Source organism: Amaranthus tricolor, chromosome 7 (assembly GCF_026212465.1).
Source record: "Amaranthus tricolor cultivar Red isolate AtriRed21 chromosome 7, ASM2621246v1, whole genome shotgun sequence".
NCBI lineage: Eukaryota > Viridiplantae > Streptophyta > Magnoliopsida > Caryophyllales > Amaranthaceae > Amaranthus > Amaranthus tricolor.
The window spans coordinates 5,394,068-5,413,044 of NC_080053.1; the positions used below are offsets into that span (position 1 = coordinate 5,394,068).

Here is an 18,977-nt window from a genome sequence, read left to right on the forward strand (position 1 = left end):
CATCATGTCGTAGTCATAATATTAATTTATTTGGAGTTAGAAAAAACATAATTGATCACGATTAATGGAGGACTAAGTTATTAAATGGTGCAAAGTAAGCTGGACAAAACTAAGTAAGCGAAATTTGGAATGACATCATCTAAATTATAAAAATTTAGGCTCTAAATAATTTACATTATCACCTACCCATGAAAATTAACCATGGTCACTTACTTCAGATAAACAACTTTGTTGACCTTATCGTCTTATAAATATACTGCTATCTCAAGTCTCTTAAGACATCAACTTTTCTACATATCACATTTCATTTTGAGAATTTTGTAGTTCCAAAAGAAAAAATTAATGGCTGATGCAATTTTGTATGGGATTGCTGAGGAAATCTTGAAAAATGTGGGATCTTATATGGTTGATGAAATTGCTTCAGCTTGGGGATTCAAGTCTGATCTTGACAAGCTGAAGCGTAATGTTGACCTCATCAAAGCTTTCCTGGTTGATGCCGAGGAGAGGCAAACTGATAGCAACGCTGTTCGTCATTGGCTTTTAAATCTTACTGAAGTTGTGTATGCTGCCGATGACTTGTTCGATGAGTTCATTACTGTTGCAACTCGGAAACAGCTGAACGGTGGGAACAAATTCAGCAATGAGGTACACACTTTTTTTTCCCGTTATAATCAGATTGCATATGCTCATAGAATTGCTCGTAAGATTAAAGTCATTAGGGAAGAGCTTGACGACATAGTTAAACAAGGAAAAGACTTGAACTTGGCAAGCCAGTCTTATGTGGAAGGGAGAGTGATCACTAAGAGGAGAGATCAGAGTTATTCATTTGTTGAGGCTGAGCAAGTTATTGGTAGAGATGCTGATAAGAATGCCATTTTAGACTTATTACTTGCATCATCGTCTTCTGGTAACGATGAGCATGGGCATGAGCAGAGTGTGCTCCCTGTAATAGTAATTGTAGGAATCGGGGGTTTGGGTAAGACGGCTTTAGCTCAATACATCTATAACGATCCTTCAATTGATGAGTTCTTTGAGTTGAAGTTATGGGTGTGTGTCTCAGATGTGTTTGATGTCAAGGAAATCACTGAGAAGATCCTCAAATCTGTAACCAATTCAGAAACTCCAAAGTTAGAGATGGATCAGTTACAGAGTAGATTGCGAGATAAAATTGGTGATAAGAAATACTTTCTTGTTCTGGACGATGTGTGGAATGACAGTCACGAGAAGTGGCTAAAGATGAGAGCTCTTTTGAAGACCGGTAAGAAAGGGAGTAAGATCCTAGTAACTACTCGCTGGAGTAAGGTGGCAACAATAATGTGCACATTTCCTATTCCTCCTTATGATTTACAAGGTCTATCGAAAGAGAAGTCGTGGGAATTGTTTGAAAAGCTTGCATTTACGCCTGGGCAAGCTCAACGGATGCCACACCTTGTTGACATTGGGAAGGAGATGGTTCGAAAGTGTGCCAATGTCCCGTTGGCCATAAGAATAGTAGGGAGCATTCTTTATGGTGAAGATGAAAGCAAGTGGTTGTCAATTAGAAATAAAAATCTTTCAAAACTATCCGATGAGCGAAGCGACATTATGGACATTCTCAAGATTAGCTACAATCATCTTGCTTCACCATTGAAAAATTGTTTTGCTTATTGTGCATTGTTTCCCAAAGATTATAATTTCAATAAAGATATTTTGATAAATCTTTGGATGGCTGAGGGATTCATTGTTCTTGCTGCTGATGAAAGTATGAGTTTTGAAGAGCTTGGCGAGGAGTATTTTCTTACTTTATTGCAAAGAGGATTGTTCCAAGATGTCCAAAAGGATGAATGGGGATGCATTGAAAGTTGCAAAATGCATGACGTTATCCATGATCTTGCTCAACATGTGGCCAAGCCCAAGTGCTTAGTCATAAAAGCCGACCAGAGTTTCGATCAGAATAGCATTTATCACTTATCTTTTGCTTTTCGTTTGAATTTTCAGAGGACTATTCCATCCACGGTGCTGAGCTTGAGACGGCTAAGGACATTACTATTACCACAACAACAAAGTGACGGATCCACCTTCGGCAAATGCCAACAAATGATATCAAAGTTAACCTACTTGCGGGTGCTGGATTTGCATGCCCTTGGATTAAAAAATCTACCTGGTTCAATAGGTAAATTGATTCACTTAAGATATCTCAACCTCTCCTCAAACCCTTTTGCAGTCCTCCCTGATTCAATCACTAAACTTCACAACTTGCAGACTTTAAATCTAAACAATTGTAGAAAGCTTTTTAAATTACCCTCAAATATAAAAAAACTGGTCAATTTAAGAACTCTTGATAATGGTCATTCTATCTTTTGTCACATTCCTTTAGGAATAGGCAACTTGACTTCTCTCCACTACCTACCTGTTTTCAAAGTCACTAAGCATGCCAATAGTGCCAGACTAAGTGAATTAAATAAACTCAAAAACCTGAGAGGAAAGTTGCACATAGATTTTGATGATCACTTAAAAACTACAATGTTAGAAGCAGGAGAGGGAGGATTTACCGACAAACATGGTTTGAATGAGTTGGATATAAGTTTTGCAATTGGTGAATGTGATTTGTTTGGTGACCTTAATAAGATTGTGATACCACCTGAAGCTGATAGTGAGCACGATGAGGTTGTGCTGGAAGGCCTAAAACCACATCGAAATTTAAGGAAGCTGAAAATATCTCATTACCAAGGTCGAAAGCTCCCATATTGGTCTATGAACAATAGCCTAATTGATACCCTTTCAAAACTAGTTGAGATTGAACTTTATGAATGGAACCACTGCCAACTCCCCGCTTTTAGCCAACTACCTCTTTTGAAACGACTTTCTTTAACAAGAGTGCTATGTGTGGAATACATGGAGATTCTAAACGATGACCATTCATCATCAACAAATGACCAATTATTCTACCCATCTCTTGAAATTCTTGAGCTACATGTTATGATAAGTTTAAAGGGGTGGTGGAAAGGATTCGATGCATCATCCAGTGAATTAGGACTAGCTCAACCTGCCATGTCATTTCCCAAGTTATCAACATTAGATGTTCATTACTGTGAAAACCTGACATCCTTGCCAACATGTCCTAATGTGGAGAAAGTGCATCTATCCAACGAAACCAAGAATCTGTCAATATTGAATATTGTAACAGAATCGTCAAGGTTGAAGTCGTTGACAATCGATAATGTGGAAGATCTTTTATCCATCCATTCAGAGTGTTTGCTTGAGCTTTCTTGGCTACGTATAAAGGATTCTGCACTACTATCTACTGAAAAATTAGGAGATCTCTTTGCAACTTTATCTTCTTCTCTTAAATCTTTGTCATTTGAAAATTGCGAAAACTTGATATCCATCTCTAAAGGCTTGGAACATCTTACTGCATTGGAGACCTTGAGAATTGTCTCCTGTGACCAGCTTGATCTATCACCAAATGAAACACAGCTAGAATGTGAAAATAGAGACGAATATTGCAGATTTTCTAAGGACATGCCATGGAAAGCCTTCAAAACTAGTCTTCGTTCATTAAGCCTATTTAGTCTCAAGAAACTAGTGAACCTTCCTAGTGAGCTTCAACACTTGACTAATCTTCGTTCTTTGGAGTTACTATTTAATTATGAATTGAGGACATTACCAGAATGGATAACTTGTTTCTCTTCTCTTGAATATTTGGATATGTGTTGTTGTAAAAAAGTAACGTGTCTCCCAGAAAGCTTTAGTAAGCTTGCTGCTCTACAAGAACTCAGAATATCCTCATGTCCGCAACTGATAAAAAGATGTGGAGGCCCAAACGGTAAAGATTGGCCTAAGATTAAGCATATCCCTCTTATCGTCGTTGAGGATTATGGATCAGTGGTAGAAGATTAAGCAGCAAAAGAAATTTCATTAAGCAAAAGATGTGTATACCAATCTTTGTTGGTAAAGATATCGGATTTTTTTTTCTTTTCAATTCGTAGATTATTTACTATTGTTATAATAAAGTATTACTTTATATTATTGAACTACATTAACAATGAAATAATTTTTGAAGAGCAGAGACTCCAGAATCCCATGCCAAGTCGCTCAATTTTCTGGTCAGTTTTTGTTTGCTAACTCTCATTTCTGAGGAAGTTAAAGTATTTTAGTAAATATAAGAATAATAAGAATAAAATTAAAAAGATAAAAAACTGAGGACAAACGCTACTAACTAATAAATACTCTTAATTTTGAATCAATTTTTCAACAAAGTAAGAGACTAGATTATTCCTACATACTACTCCATCTCAAGTGCTTTGGCTAATATTTTTCAACATGCAAAGAACTACCCTTTTATTCCTACGAAATATATTATTATTTTAGTCGTAATATTAATTTGAAGTAACAAAAACACAATAGATGAAGATGAATGGAGGGACTAAGTTATTTATTGGTGCAAAAGTAAGCTCGATAAAATTAAATACAAATAAATACAATTTCATAAGAACAACGTTAGTAACCCTTAAGGATAAATGAGTGTACTGACTATTTATTTGATAATTATTGACTTTAAGTTTCTGTCTAGTAGCAAATATTTTATATATTTTTTCGTTGATAGTTATTCAATCTAGGTAACTAAATAGTGCTATTATTCTTATCAGAAAAATAGTGCTATTATTATTTTGCTGTATTTTCTTCTTTAATTGAATCAATTAAACAAATCAATATTTGATATAATACAAAAATATAATAATACTTATTTTCACTTAAAAAATTTTACTCATAAATAATATATACTTAGGGCCCTAAAAGTTCGGAGACGGCCTTGTATCTATTATAGATCAAGGGGAGAGTTAATTGGTTCATTCCAAGTGTTAATCTATTATGTGAGAAAGCTTATTGATCTATGCCTAAATTCCTCATTAGCTGCCAATACAAGTGAATACCTACTTAAAGTTAGCAATGGGAGAGTTCAATGGTCTCAATTTCATTGGATTGGAGTTAGACCTGGGAAAATTTGATCCGACCCGAAAATGAACCCGGGACCCGACCCGACAAAACCCGAACCCGACCGACCCGAAAGCGACTTAATCCGAAACATGACCGACCCGATAATTACCCGACCGGAAACCGACCCGTTTTGACAGATTTAATATCAATTTTTAGAGTAATTTCAATGTTAGAATTCATTTCAAATAAAATTTTAGTTTTCAAAGTATCTCAACATATTGAGTATATCACTTGAACCCTAAAACTAAAACTCATCAATAGATCTCAAAAAACACGTATTTAACGTCTTTTTAGCCATCGTAATTATTTTTCTTTAAAAACAGGACGTTATAATCATCTTAATTGAATACATGTATCTTGTTAAATCAGTCAAATGAGTTTTTAATTCTTCTACATTTCAGTAAGCAAATCAATATAATTTATACGAACGTTTCGCACGTTTGAATGAGCTTTTCAAAAAACGAATGTCGCTACCCTAAATTATAAAACAAGACCAAACAAGAGGTAATTTATGCTTGTCCCACATCGACTTAGAAGAAGAGGTAATTAGTAATGACTAGCTATAAACAAGACCAAACAAGTGGTAATTTATGCTTGTCCCACATCGACTTAGAAGAAGAGGTAATTAGTAATGACTAGCTATAAACAAGACCAAACAGCCTTGGGGCATATTTAAAAGGGTCGATTGGCTAATTATGCCATGCTTACCCTTTGATTATTTAATATCCTAATTTAGACTAAATATTTCCAATATTTTAAAACATTTATTTTTTTACTTATAATATCCACTTTTGTTATTTAATATCTTATTTACATCATTTAAAGATGTTTAAATTAAAATATTCAAATTTTGTATTTGGACTTTTTATATCGTCTATCTCATATTTCATACAAAAATTACTAAATTATCTCATATTGCATATTTAAAAGGGTCGATTGGCTAGTTCCTATTATAATGGGCATGTAATATAAGTCCATTATCCTACAGATTATTGTGGAATGCTTTTATAATTTCAAATACTTATACATTTAATTAAATAACTAAAATAAGTTTTTTTTTTAAACCTTTTCCAGATATAGAAGGATACTAGATAATAAGATTTTACTCACTATACCTTCAAATCAATCTATACAACACTTCGAATTGGCCCATATAAATAACACACTAGTGGGATTGCGTTCTTTCACCTAGGCGATGTGGGACAATGAGAAAAACAGAATTCATCTTGATTCTTGAATTAGTTGGCCATACATAAAAGGAACGAGCATGCATCAGAACTCAATGACCCAATAAAGCTACATAGATGTATAAGTGATGTAAATTTTTGGGGTTAAAAACTTAATATTTATATATTTAAATTTGGTGGATGTATAAGTGATGAATGTAAATTTTGGGGCTTAAAGCTTGAAGAATTAGTGGAATCTTATTGGTTTATAGTTGATTTGCTAAAATATTTATATATAAACTTGTTTACAATCTTTCAATATTAGAAATTAGTTTTCAAATATTCAAAAAATCATAATTAGAAAACTGAAATTGGATTCGGATGTATAACAGTTCGATTAAGAATCGGTTCGGGTTAGTATCAGTTCGGGTTAAAAACAGTTCGATTAATAATCGATTCGGATTTGTATCAGTTCGGGTTAAAAACAGTTCGATCTTAATCAGTTTTAGTCAGGTTGCATTCGGTTACGTGCATAATTCGGGTCGGATTTGAATCGGGTCGATCATTGTTCAGTTCGGGTAACATCGGTTAAGGTTTATATGTCGGTTATAAAATTCGGTTGCAGTTCGAGTTCGATTTTGGCCTTTTCGGTTATTAAACGGTTCGAGTGAAGTATCGGTTCGGGTAATTGCGGTTCGGTAAACCTAAAAAACTTACATTTTTTCGGGTCGGATAATTTTCGGTTCCGAGTCGGATTTTCGGGTCGGGTTTGTTTTGAACAGCTCTACGCGTATCTTACAAGTCTTTCAAAATAAGTATTAATTCCCCTATTTTTCTTGCACTTAAATGAACCTGACATACCAACTATTTTTTGAAAATCGTACATGTAATTTCTCTAATGATTTTTTTTAGATATTTTCATGATTTTTTTTATGTTGAATTAGTCGATTGGATATTCTGATGTTTTATGGTAACCCGTTGGGTCAATCCGAACCGACCCGAAACCCGGAGTGATCCGACCTGAAACTGACCCGATCCGAAACTGACCCGACCCGACCCGAAAATGACCCGACCGAAATTGATCCGACCCAAAACCCGACCGACCGACCGTTTTCCCAGGTCTAATTGGAGTGTATTATTTGGGTTATCAAAATAATTGACAAAGATATTCACATCTAGCAAGCAAGTTCATACAAAGCCGCCCTTAAAACCCAACCTTGGTCGCATTTAGTGATACAAAAAAGCATCGATAATAAAAAAAAGTTTGAATTTTAAATGCAAAAAATGACACAAATGCTTATAGCGACGCTTATAAGCGTTTTGAGAAGATAAATAGTGACGTTCTATAGCGTCGTAACAAGACATTTATAGATGCTTAAATGTGTGTCATAAAGACAAATAGCGACACTACAAGTGTCAGTTATTGACAAATAGCGACATTAAGCATCGTAAAATGTTACTTTGACATAAAAAAATGGCGCAAAATGACAAAAAGTGACGTGAAAAAGCGTTATAAATGTGAATTTTGATAAAAAAAAGCATTGCAAAAAAGAAACAAAAAGCGACATTAAAGCATCCTAATTGGTGACAATTGTGACGCTTTTTGAATGTCAATAAATAGTGACATTGAAAATCATGACGCTTTTTTGAAGAGTCGCTGAGATATATTGCGTCACTTTAAAGTGTCTCAAAATGTAAATAAAAACATCACAAAATGTTTTGTTTTCTCGTAGTGGAAGAAAGAAAGAAAGAAAGAAAAGAAAGAGAGTATGGCTATATGTAAAATGTAATAAAATTAACAATGAAAATTGTAATACACTGAGAGAAGGAGTATAAATGGAGTATGGAAAATGAAAATTGTAAAACTTGACAAAAAAAAATAAAAGTGTAAGAGAGAGTAAAAGAGTATAAATGGTGAAGAGAGTTTTATAGAAATGAGAGAGATTTGGGCTTCGAATTAGGTTTGTTTGAAGGAGAAAATTTACTTTGAAATTTTGAATATTTCACCCATAAAGTTGGCAATAAAGTTAGCTACCAAAACTGTTTGTCGCCAACTTTGGCTATAAATTTAGCTACAAAAATGCATTTTGATTTGTTAGCGAGAAATCATTTTGTAGCTAACCTTCTTTATCCAAAAACAAGGCTATTACAGTTGCAGTTTGGTTCAGTTGGGAAATTCTGCATGCGTGGAACAATCTGATGAAAACAAGGCTCTAGGTGTCGTGGGTTCAGTTAAAGCGAATGCGACTGTTCATTAGATTGGAAAATGAACAGTTGAAGAAAACTTTTCTCTTATGTATGTAGTGGATATCAACATTTTCATTAGAGGCTATCACAAAAAATAATAGTGTAAAAAAAAAAAAAAAACTGGATATAAATATGATTTTTAGATGAGTGATATCGAAGACATATAGAGTAGAATAAGAAAACACAAATTGGTTTCAACCTTACCTATAATAGCACAAAACATATAGATAAACCTTTCATATCATCATCAAAAATATTTAGCTGATTAGCAACAATTTTCAATAATGGTTTTCACAATAGCATAAAAAAGACATCACATACTTGAACAACTGAAACACATAGATCATTATGAGTCTCCACTACAACATTGATATTCACATTTGATACCTGAACCAAATGAAACAAGTGCACTTAATCCAATCTTTTCAAAAAAAAAAAGATAATATCGTAAAACAAGTCATGTAATCCTCATCAACATTAAAAAGATATAAACAAAGATAAAATAGCATTATGTTTTCTTGATAATTACTAATAAAATATCGAAGGATATATACAACAACCATGCTAAGAATTGCAATCTCAGTGGTAGCATCGAAAGCAAACTCCCACACAAATTGCAAAAACTAAATGAACAAAAAAATAATAGCAATGAGAATAAAAAAGAGTACCATTTGATTTTCAAGGTTATTTCATTTTCAACCCTAACTTTCTATCTTTTAAAAGCTTTAAACACTTCAAAGTATACATTCTTCACACATGTTTAAATCCACAAAATTTAGAGCAGGAAGTTTTCCAATTGAATGCATGACCTTCATTCCTTTCTCACTCTTGTGAGCAAGGCTTTGGTGTCATAACTTAGAGTTTTCATTTTCTATTACAACTGCAATCGAACAACACGCTTCAGCTGTCAAATAAAAAGTACCATTCTTTTTACCATGAGCAACTGTCATTGCTCCTTTTGACATCTTCCAATTATCACCTTTAAAGATTATAGTGTAACCTTCAAGAGCCAATTGCTCAACAAAGATCAAGTTATTCCTTAAGACGGAAACATGTTTGAAAACCTTTATCTCCCAAGTTAACCCATTTAACTTAATCTTTATGTTACCTTAACCAATAATATCGATAGAAAATTAGCCACTAAAAAATAAATTCTTGAATTTAAATTGCTCTTAATTGAAAGGGAAAATATTTTTGTGAATGAAATTGAATGTTTAGTAGGGTTATTTACCCTACAAAACTAATCATTGTAGGGCAGACGACCAAACAAGCCCTTGTGGTTTGTGGTGCGCTATTTGAGTTGGACCATCCTAAGACAACAATGGAACTCCAACCCCTTTTCCTGTGTTTTGGTCCCTGCTATTTAAAGACAAAGACAGTTGAGTGAGGAGTTTGGAAACGCTAACCATATTCTTATAGCTTTGTTTGTTAATTTTTCGACTATAAATAAATTTAATACAAATTATATGTAGTATTAATAATGAACTTTAATTGACTAAAAAAAAATAATGAACTTTAAAAATTATGATGGAAAATAAATCGATGTCATACCAAAGCTATTTGGGAATATGTTTTAGGGAAAACTACTTTTAAAATTAAAAATATAGGTGATTTAATTCCAAAAATCTCAACTTTTGATTAATATTTAATAATTTGAATTTTAGGGATTGTTTAATTTTAAAGCACCGGACCCCTTGGTAACTAGTAGATAGGGTCAAACATATTATGTGGTCGTATCTTATTGGTCTATATGTATTTTCTATGATAAATCAAATTTTAAAAATAAAAAATAATAAATAAAGAAAAAGGGAGTTGAACCCAAATCCTTGTGCTCTCGGCCTTCCCCTAACCCCTGAAAAACACAATACGTGGTCGTATCTTTTTTTTTTTAAGTTTTTAAAAATAGAAATAAAAAAAGAGCACCAAAACTTACCTTCTAAAATGGTAGCAGGTTATTTAATGCTCTAAAATTAGATAAAAACCTTAAAGTTTAGATTTTTAAATATTAATCAAAAGTAAGGATTTTTAGAATAATTAAATCACTAAAAGTTGAGAGTTAAAAAATAATTTTTCCTATATTCATGAAAATATGTAAATAGTATTTTGAATTATTATTTATTGACTCAAATTACACTCAATCATTAGATAACTCTATATATCCTCAAGTATTGGATATTTTGCAATCTACGCACAAAATTTTTCAATCGATTGTTTTGGGTAATTTAATGTAAATAAGCAATAGTTAGGAGTATATAAGGTTAGATATTTCAATACTTTGGAATATACAGAGTTAAATAATAGTTCGGAGTATTTTAGTCAATGAGCGATGGTTAAGAATATTATTTACATATTTTCCTAAGTTTGATCACGACTTTGTCAGAATATTGTTCATTTAAAAAAATTAAAAGTCATTAATATCATTTTACGTAATATTACCTACTAATTTAAATAGTAATTTTCTATTGAAATTGGCTATTATTATGATCCAATTTAGAAATTCTACAAGGAGTAGATTAAATATATTGATTATTGAATAGGAAAATTATTAAATTATATCTAACAACCTTAGCTAATCTAGAATTGTTGCATAGAAATATATCGTAGAAGATCCTAATACTTTAGCTGTCGTCCTTTCTTTAAAAGTTAGGCTGGTATTGTTTTAGATGAAGTTCGGTTAGTTTCAGTTTCCTACAAATTTAATTCTGTGGATACTATAAATCGTATAATTTTAAATTCAATCGCAATATTAACAGCTTTAATAATAATAATAATAATAATAATAATAATAATAATATGGTTCCTTAAAAAAAAAAAATAATAATAATAAAAAAAAATAATAAATCCTGCACCTGGGAAAGTTAAGTGGGAAGATCTGTGTAAGCCTAAGAAGAAAGGGGAGCTTGGCATCAAAAATCTAGGTCTTTGGAATGAAATTGCTATAAGTAAAATGGCTTGGCATGTGCAACACCTAACTGAATCTCTATGGGTGCGTTGGATACATGGAGTGTACAATAAGGGTGTAGGCTGGATGAGGTTTAATTTTCATGTTACTGCAAGTTGGTCTTTCAAAAATATTTGTCATGGGAAAGAAAAACATAGACTTTGAATGCGTAAGGATAAATTTAAATTCAGGATACCTATATAAGCTATTTTGAGGAAGTTTCTAGAGTTCATGGGATAAGTTTGTATGGCTACTTCCAAAAGTAAGTTCATGCTCTTGATGATTATGCTGAACAAATTGAAAACTAAGCAGAAGCTCAAGCACATGGCGGTGCTGGATAATGATACATGCCATGTGTTTTTCAGCAATCGAATCCGCTAAACACTTATTCTTTGTTTTTCCTTTTAGTCTCAAATGCGTAAAGGAACTTCAGGTTTGGCTTAATATTAGCACTCTTCCTTACAACTTAGGTGATCTTGTGAAGAAGCGATGAAAAAGGGACAAGTTCCGAAGAAAAGTGATGATCTCAAGTATTTGTAGTTTATGCTACCACTTATGGCAGACTAGGAACCATGTTGTCTAGCTCTTACAAATGAGTAGTATTGATAGAGTTATGCTTTGTATTTAACAGGAAATCGAACTTTGGTTTAGTGCTCTATATCCAATACAATCTCAAACTAACTTGTGATTTCGAGGTCTTAGGCAATAGTTCTTCCTTCTTTTGAGGGTTCTCTCCCTTTGTATGCACAAGAAAAGTGGGCTTGGACAACCCTTTCTAGAAAATGGGCTCTTGTTCCCTACTGATGCAATTTGTATATTGGGCTGAGCCCTTATTTTTGTGGCTTGTATTGGCATTATTGGTGCAATGAGAATCTTTCCATTTTCCAAAAAAATAATTCAAAATAAATAATAATAATAATAATAATAATAATTATTATTATTATTATTATTATTATTATTATTATTATTATTTATAATTGTTATTATTATTAGTATTATTATTATTGTTGTTGTTGTTGTTGTTGTTGTTATTTCATTTTCTTATTTAAGGTAATTTATTTCATAAGGCGAAACTTTACAAGAAGTTGGTAGAGAGCCGAACAACAAGCTGAACACCTACACCCATTTGAATACAAAAAGCTAGTCTATAAAAGATGTATGGCTTAGATTTTGTGCTACACGAGTTATTCAAAGAAAATGATGCAATCCTTGATAACAATTTAAGTGTGTTTTCGCCTAAAGACACTGTTATCCATTTCATAGAAAAAAACTTTACAAGAAGTTGGTAGGGGAGCAACAAGCTGAGCACTTACACCCTTTTGAATACAAAAGGCTAGTATATGGAACATGTACGCCTTAGATTTTGTGCTACTTGAGTTACTCAAAGAAAATGACACAATCCTCGATAACAAATCAAATGCGTCTTCTCCTAACTCATCGAAAGTAGAGAAAACAAAGGGGGTGAATTTATAGTCATTCTCCTTACGGTTAACAGTGTATTTCTTCCTCTTTTTTCTGTAGCATTGGCTAAAGAAGCACCAGGGGCGCATGAGGAGACCCTCATGCCAGCGAAAGGCGAACCTCCAGTGACATTCACACAAGCGTCTTTACCATGAAGCCAATCAAACAATAAAAGATCTGCTGATCTAAGATCTTTCCCTGCCACTGAGGAAAACCCCATAGGTTCCTTCTTACGAACTAAAACCCCAGCTTTGCAAGATATATCTACGAGCACCCAAACCAAATTGTGTCGAATCTTCACGCCATCAAATTATTATTACTAATATTATTTTGGAAAATAAAATTATTTTCATTCACCAGAAAAAACACCAATGTACAACTAAAACTGGACTTCGTCCCTATTTAATTTGCATAAGTATAGAGACAAGGCCCACCTTCTAGGAAGGATTTTCTCACTCCACTCTTCATATGCATAAGAGTAAGTAGAGACAAAAAAAAAACTACACAGCCAAAACACAAGGATGGAGAATGGTAAACAAACTATACAAATCAGTATAACAAGAAAAAAACTAAAAAGAACACCAATCACCAGTCACAACCTCAGCACATCTATAAAACCCAGCATCAGCAACTGATTCATGAATGTTGAAATGACCTGAGACGATGAGTAATCTCAGTTTGAATTTGCAGAACTATGTATCTAGGAATATGTACTATATTTTCCCAAACAACATTCTGACTCCTCCATATGGCATAAATTTGTGCAACCATAAATGGAAAACATGATCTGTCTTTGAGATTTCTTCATTTGAGTTTACGGAAATCCATTTTTACAATGTGTTTGAATCTAAATCCGACCCACAATTCTATACCATCAAGGCACTTTTGGCTGAACGGGCATTCAAAAAATAAGTGTTGAGTTGCCTCCTTAGTTGTTGCATACAGGGGACAAAGCTCATCAGCTGTTACACCTATTGCTTTAAGCTTATCTTTGGTTTTATTTAAGCTTGTCCACAGCCATAAGCCAATAATAGAATCTATGTCTTAGGATAGACATTCTATTCCATACCACAAATCTCCACCGTACTCTTGGAGTTAACTTGAAAGTCTCTAGATACACGGACTTAATAGAATAAGTATCTTGAAAAATCCAATTCTTCAAAGAGTCTTTGATGAAACAAATTCTCTTCATAACCAAAGTAGTCGTGATTGGCGCATTGAAGAGCTCACATTTGCCTCCTTTGGTAGAAACGCCATGAACCTATCTAACCCACAAAGACTCCATCATATAAATGTGCCAAGCAATCTTTCCCACTGCACTCTAGCTCCAAACACAAAGGTTCTGAATGCCAAGACCACAAACCTTCTTAGGTTTACAAACCACCTTCCAATTAACCATACAAACCTGAAGCTTGAGAGAAACTTTGAATGGATTGATGAAGAGTTCTAACTGATGAGACATCACCTTTACAAAAAAGCATCAAATCATCAGCAAAATAAAGGTGAGACAATTTAATTATTTTGCATCGAGGTTGAATTCCATAACTATCTTCAAGTCAATTTTATCGTATCTTATCGTACTAACTTTGACCAAATCCTAAGGGCACAATCCATCGTATCGTAGGCTTTCTGCAAGTTAATTTTTACTAGACAATAGGGGCACAATGTTGTCTAGTATACTGCTTGACCAAATCCTAATATAAAAAAATATTATGCATAATACTCCTACCCGATACAAAAACCCCTTGGGCTTGATCAATTAAGCATCCAAGAACCAGTTGTAAGTTTGAGCATATCAACATGAAAATGCATTTATAATTCATATTAGTTTTAAAATTACTAAATTTCGTCATAATTTTTGTTTTCTTTTAATATTTTGTTATGGATTTTTTCCTGGTTTTTAATTCAGGGGTCTTTACCACGTTCGTCTTCTTTAAGAGATTACAATATGTTTTGTTAATAAGAGAAACTAATATGTTATATAATAAGTAAAAAATGTTTGATAAATCAGTCATAGAGGGGTATCTCCAATAATCAAAGAAGACAGCAAGATATTAGACGGAAGTCACCTGGATGTGAAGGACAATCAGTTTAAGGAATCATGGTGATGGTTGTAGTGTTCCAACTTCTAGGCATCTTCCCATTACTGAAGAAAAGAATGATAGCCTGAACAATATCATCACCCAAAACATCCCACAAAGCTTTATAGATTTGCTATTGAATCCATCTAAGCCTGGGGCCTTATCATCAGGAATACTCCACATTGTTGGCTTAATGTCCTCCTTATTAAAAGAAAGCGTCAATGAGTCCCTTTGAGTATCAGATAAGATATGAACATTTTGAGCAACATCCAGCTTAATCTTTGCCCTGTTTTCCAACTCCGTACAGATAAGGTTCGTGTAGAATTAATAAAAATCATGTTGAATCAAACATGGATCAGTAATATCTACCCCATTGAGATGCAAGTCAGTGATCTGATTGGATATGTGCCTCTGTTTAATGCTTTAATGAAAAAATCTTGTGTTCATCTCTGAGTTGGATCCACTTCTTATTTGCTTTTTGCCGCATCGTAAATTCTAAATCCTTCTTTAATTAAAGCAAAAGAGTGGAGGCTTGATGTTCTGCATTAGCTACATTCTCATCATCCGTATGGTCATGTAGATGGAGTTGTACATTCAACAAGTGATCATGGGCTTTTTGCACCACAAGAAGATGCTGCTCTTTGCCATACCATATTCTCAAATTTTTCTTCAAAATAATAAGCTTCTGAGTTATTTGGTAAATAAGATGACCCTCAACCCTAGTGTTCCAAACACCTCTAACATTTGCAAGAAACTCATGCTTTGAAGCCAATTATATATATATATATATATATATATATATATATATATATATATATATATATATATATATATATATATATATATATATATATATATATATATATATATATATATATATATATATATATATATACATATATATATATATACATATATATATATATATACATATATATATATATATACATATATATATATATATACATATATACATATATACATATATACATATATATATATATATATATATATATATATATATATATATATATATATATATATATATATATATATATATATATATATACATATATATATATATATACATATATATATATATATATATATATATATATATATATATATATATATATATATATATATATATATATATATATACATATATATATATATACATATATATATATATACATATATATATATATACATATATATATATATACATATATATATATATACATATATATATATATATATACATATATATATATATATATACATATATATATATATATATACATATATATATATATATATATATACATATATATATATATATATACATATATATATATATATATATATATATATATATATATATATATACACACATATATATATATATACACATATATATATATATATATATATATATATACACATATATATATATATATACACACACACACATATATATATATATATATATATATATATATATATATATATATATATATATATATATATATATATATATATATATATATATATATATATATATATATATATATATATATAACAGAAAAGTTGACCAACATAGGAGAATGATAAAAAAAAGCCCCTAGGAAGAAAAGTAGCAATTGCTGACAAAAAAGACTCATCCCGAAGATCATTGCCAAAAACCCTATCAATTTTGCTCATAACACGCCTCGAGCCCGCCTGTTTATCTTTCCATGTGAAGAATCGACAATTATATGGAATATCATCCATGCCACACTATTCCATGCAATCTCGAAAAGGTTTAATTTCAAATAGACAAATAGGTTGTCCATGTCGTTCATCAAAATTTGCCACCAAGTTAAAATGTCCCAAGATGACCAAAGGAGTTTTGATAGAGTTGCTAATCTCTTGAAAACTGGCAAACAACTTCTTTCTTTCATGAACCAAAGAGGATGCATAAACAAAGGTGTAATATAAATGAATTTTTTTCTTGGGAACACCCAACACATGAATAAACTGACTATCACACTAAACAATATCAATCTGAACATCTTCACTCCTCCAACCCACAATAATCCTCCCCCTATCATGCCAAGCAATATTACTAGTAATACACCAACCAGGAAAAACTCTAAGATACAGAGCAACAAGACTTGTCCTCTTTATCTTAGTTTCAAGAAGACCAATAAGGTTAATATTATACATAGACAACAAGTGTGCTACTTCAAGCAGTTTATTAACATTATTAAGTCCCCTAACATTTTAGGCACAAAAATTAATCATTAGCTTGAATGGGGTTAGCCCCCAGCGCTTTTATTCCAATTTGTGCATCCAACTCACCATCAATTTCATGTTCAATTGTTTAATTCAGAACTGCAAATGAATTATCAGTCTGTAGACCAGCAAAAGAATCCTTAAGATTCATGTTAATCTGATTCCCATTACTGCTTGACCATCTATAACCTCAAGAAGCTCGTCACTCACTACCTCAGTCTACTGCTAAATAGGGGCAGCAACTGCCTCCACGGTATTAGTCAGACCAGTAGGAATTACCCCCTTCTGCTTTGGCCCCAACTTCCTCTGAAACGGTTGTTTGAAAGCTCTAAACCCATTTTCATCAACATTAAGAGGTTGTCTAGGTTTACCCATACGACAACTTGCATTAATGGTCCAAATTGGGAACATTTAGTACACCAAACAAGTACCTAAACATTCTGAACTTGTGCTATAAGTTCATCATGTTTATTCGAGTAAACTAATTCCTCATGAAACCCCTCAAAGATATTCATGTCAAATAAAACACGAGCATACATCATACGAATCTTTGTAAGGGTCGCATTATCCACCTTCAGCACCTTGCCAAGATAACCAGCAATGGTTTTCAAAGCCCTTTCAGTCCAATACATCACATCAAGCTTAGGGAGATTCACCCAAATCGGAATAGTAGAAAAGCTAGACTTCTCATACAAAATCTTCAGGAACCAAGGTTTCATAATAAATGCTTTCTTATCAAATAGAACATCATTAATATTACAAGCTTTCTCTCGATCCTCTTTTGAACCAAACCTAACAAGAAAAACACCATGATTTACCATCTTAATTTTATCAATCACCTACTCTTTTCATATCCTTCTCACAAAACGTTCAATTACTTGAAGAGGGGGATTAGCACTAGTGACATAGCAAACTACAACATTTGCCCAATACCTAATTTCATCCTCTATGTCAGATTTCTAGATTTTACCAATAATATGAGAAACAGAAGACGTGGCAGAAGCATTTTGTTTAGAATTATAAACAGAGAGTGCAATTGGGGGAGGCACAACTAAAGGTATCGCCATCTTCCCAGAGACACGATGTTGAGCCGCATCCAAAGTGACTGTTAGGGTAGGCATAACTATAAGGGGGTATACCAGCTGCTTCCCTGAAAATTTGAACATCGAAACCCAACTCAAACCACTACAACCTAAGACGATGATGGAAGCCCAGATACACAAGGAGTTATCGCATGTGTAACCGCCTCGAATTATGAAGTCCAACACTAACTAGAGTTTAGTATTAATCAAGCGGAAGCTTAATTTTTCCAACACAATTAAGGGGTCACTTAAAGGATAAACCAATTTCCAAGTAGAATACTTGAACCAAAACAAAAGCAATATAATAGAACTCTTAACTGTCTAAAATAAAGGAAAATTACAATTAAATTGAAGTAAGTCTAAAGTTCAAATTACATCCTTAAAATAGTTCAAACCTAAACAACTAAACTAATAGTCTCTCAAATACAATAAAGAGATCTAAACAAAAGGGGAGTCATACTCCAACTCGGGTTCATCTTCCACTCGCATATCCATTCTCCGTCGAGGTGCCATAGGGGTTTACTCTAAAAACAAAATCATTGGAAAAAAACATACAAAGCATGGTATCAATAAAAAGGTTGAGTATAAATACACTAGTGTCCGTCAAACAAGTTATTCAAACCCTTTTTAGTTGAGTAAATTCATTTTGAAATATGCTTTTTTCATTTGATAAATCATATCATCATTCAAATCCAGTTCAATGGTTCTATAGTTATTTCAAATTCTCATTTTTCATTATAAATCT

At 32.5% G+C, this 18,977-nt stretch overlaps 1 protein-coding gene across 1 annotated transcript; it reads left to right on the forward strand.

Moving 5' to 3' along the window:
• Nucleotides 1-342: 342 nt before the first annotated feature.
• On the forward strand, nucleotides 343-3,879 carry LOC130818417 (disease resistance protein RGA2-like). Its single transcript, XM_057684588.1, has one exon. The coding sequence runs from the start codon at nucleotides 343-345 to the stop codon at nucleotides 3,877-3,879; it is 3,537 nt and encodes a 1,178-aa protein (XP_057540571.1).
• The last annotated feature ends 15,098 nt before the right edge of the window (nucleotides 3,880-18,977 follow it).

What these genes read in the sequence shown, in the direction of transcription:
- LOC130818417 (XM_057684588.1), top strand. Translation starts at nt 343, where the DNA reads ATGGCTGATGCAATTTTGTATGGGATTGCTGAGGAAATCTTGAAAAAT.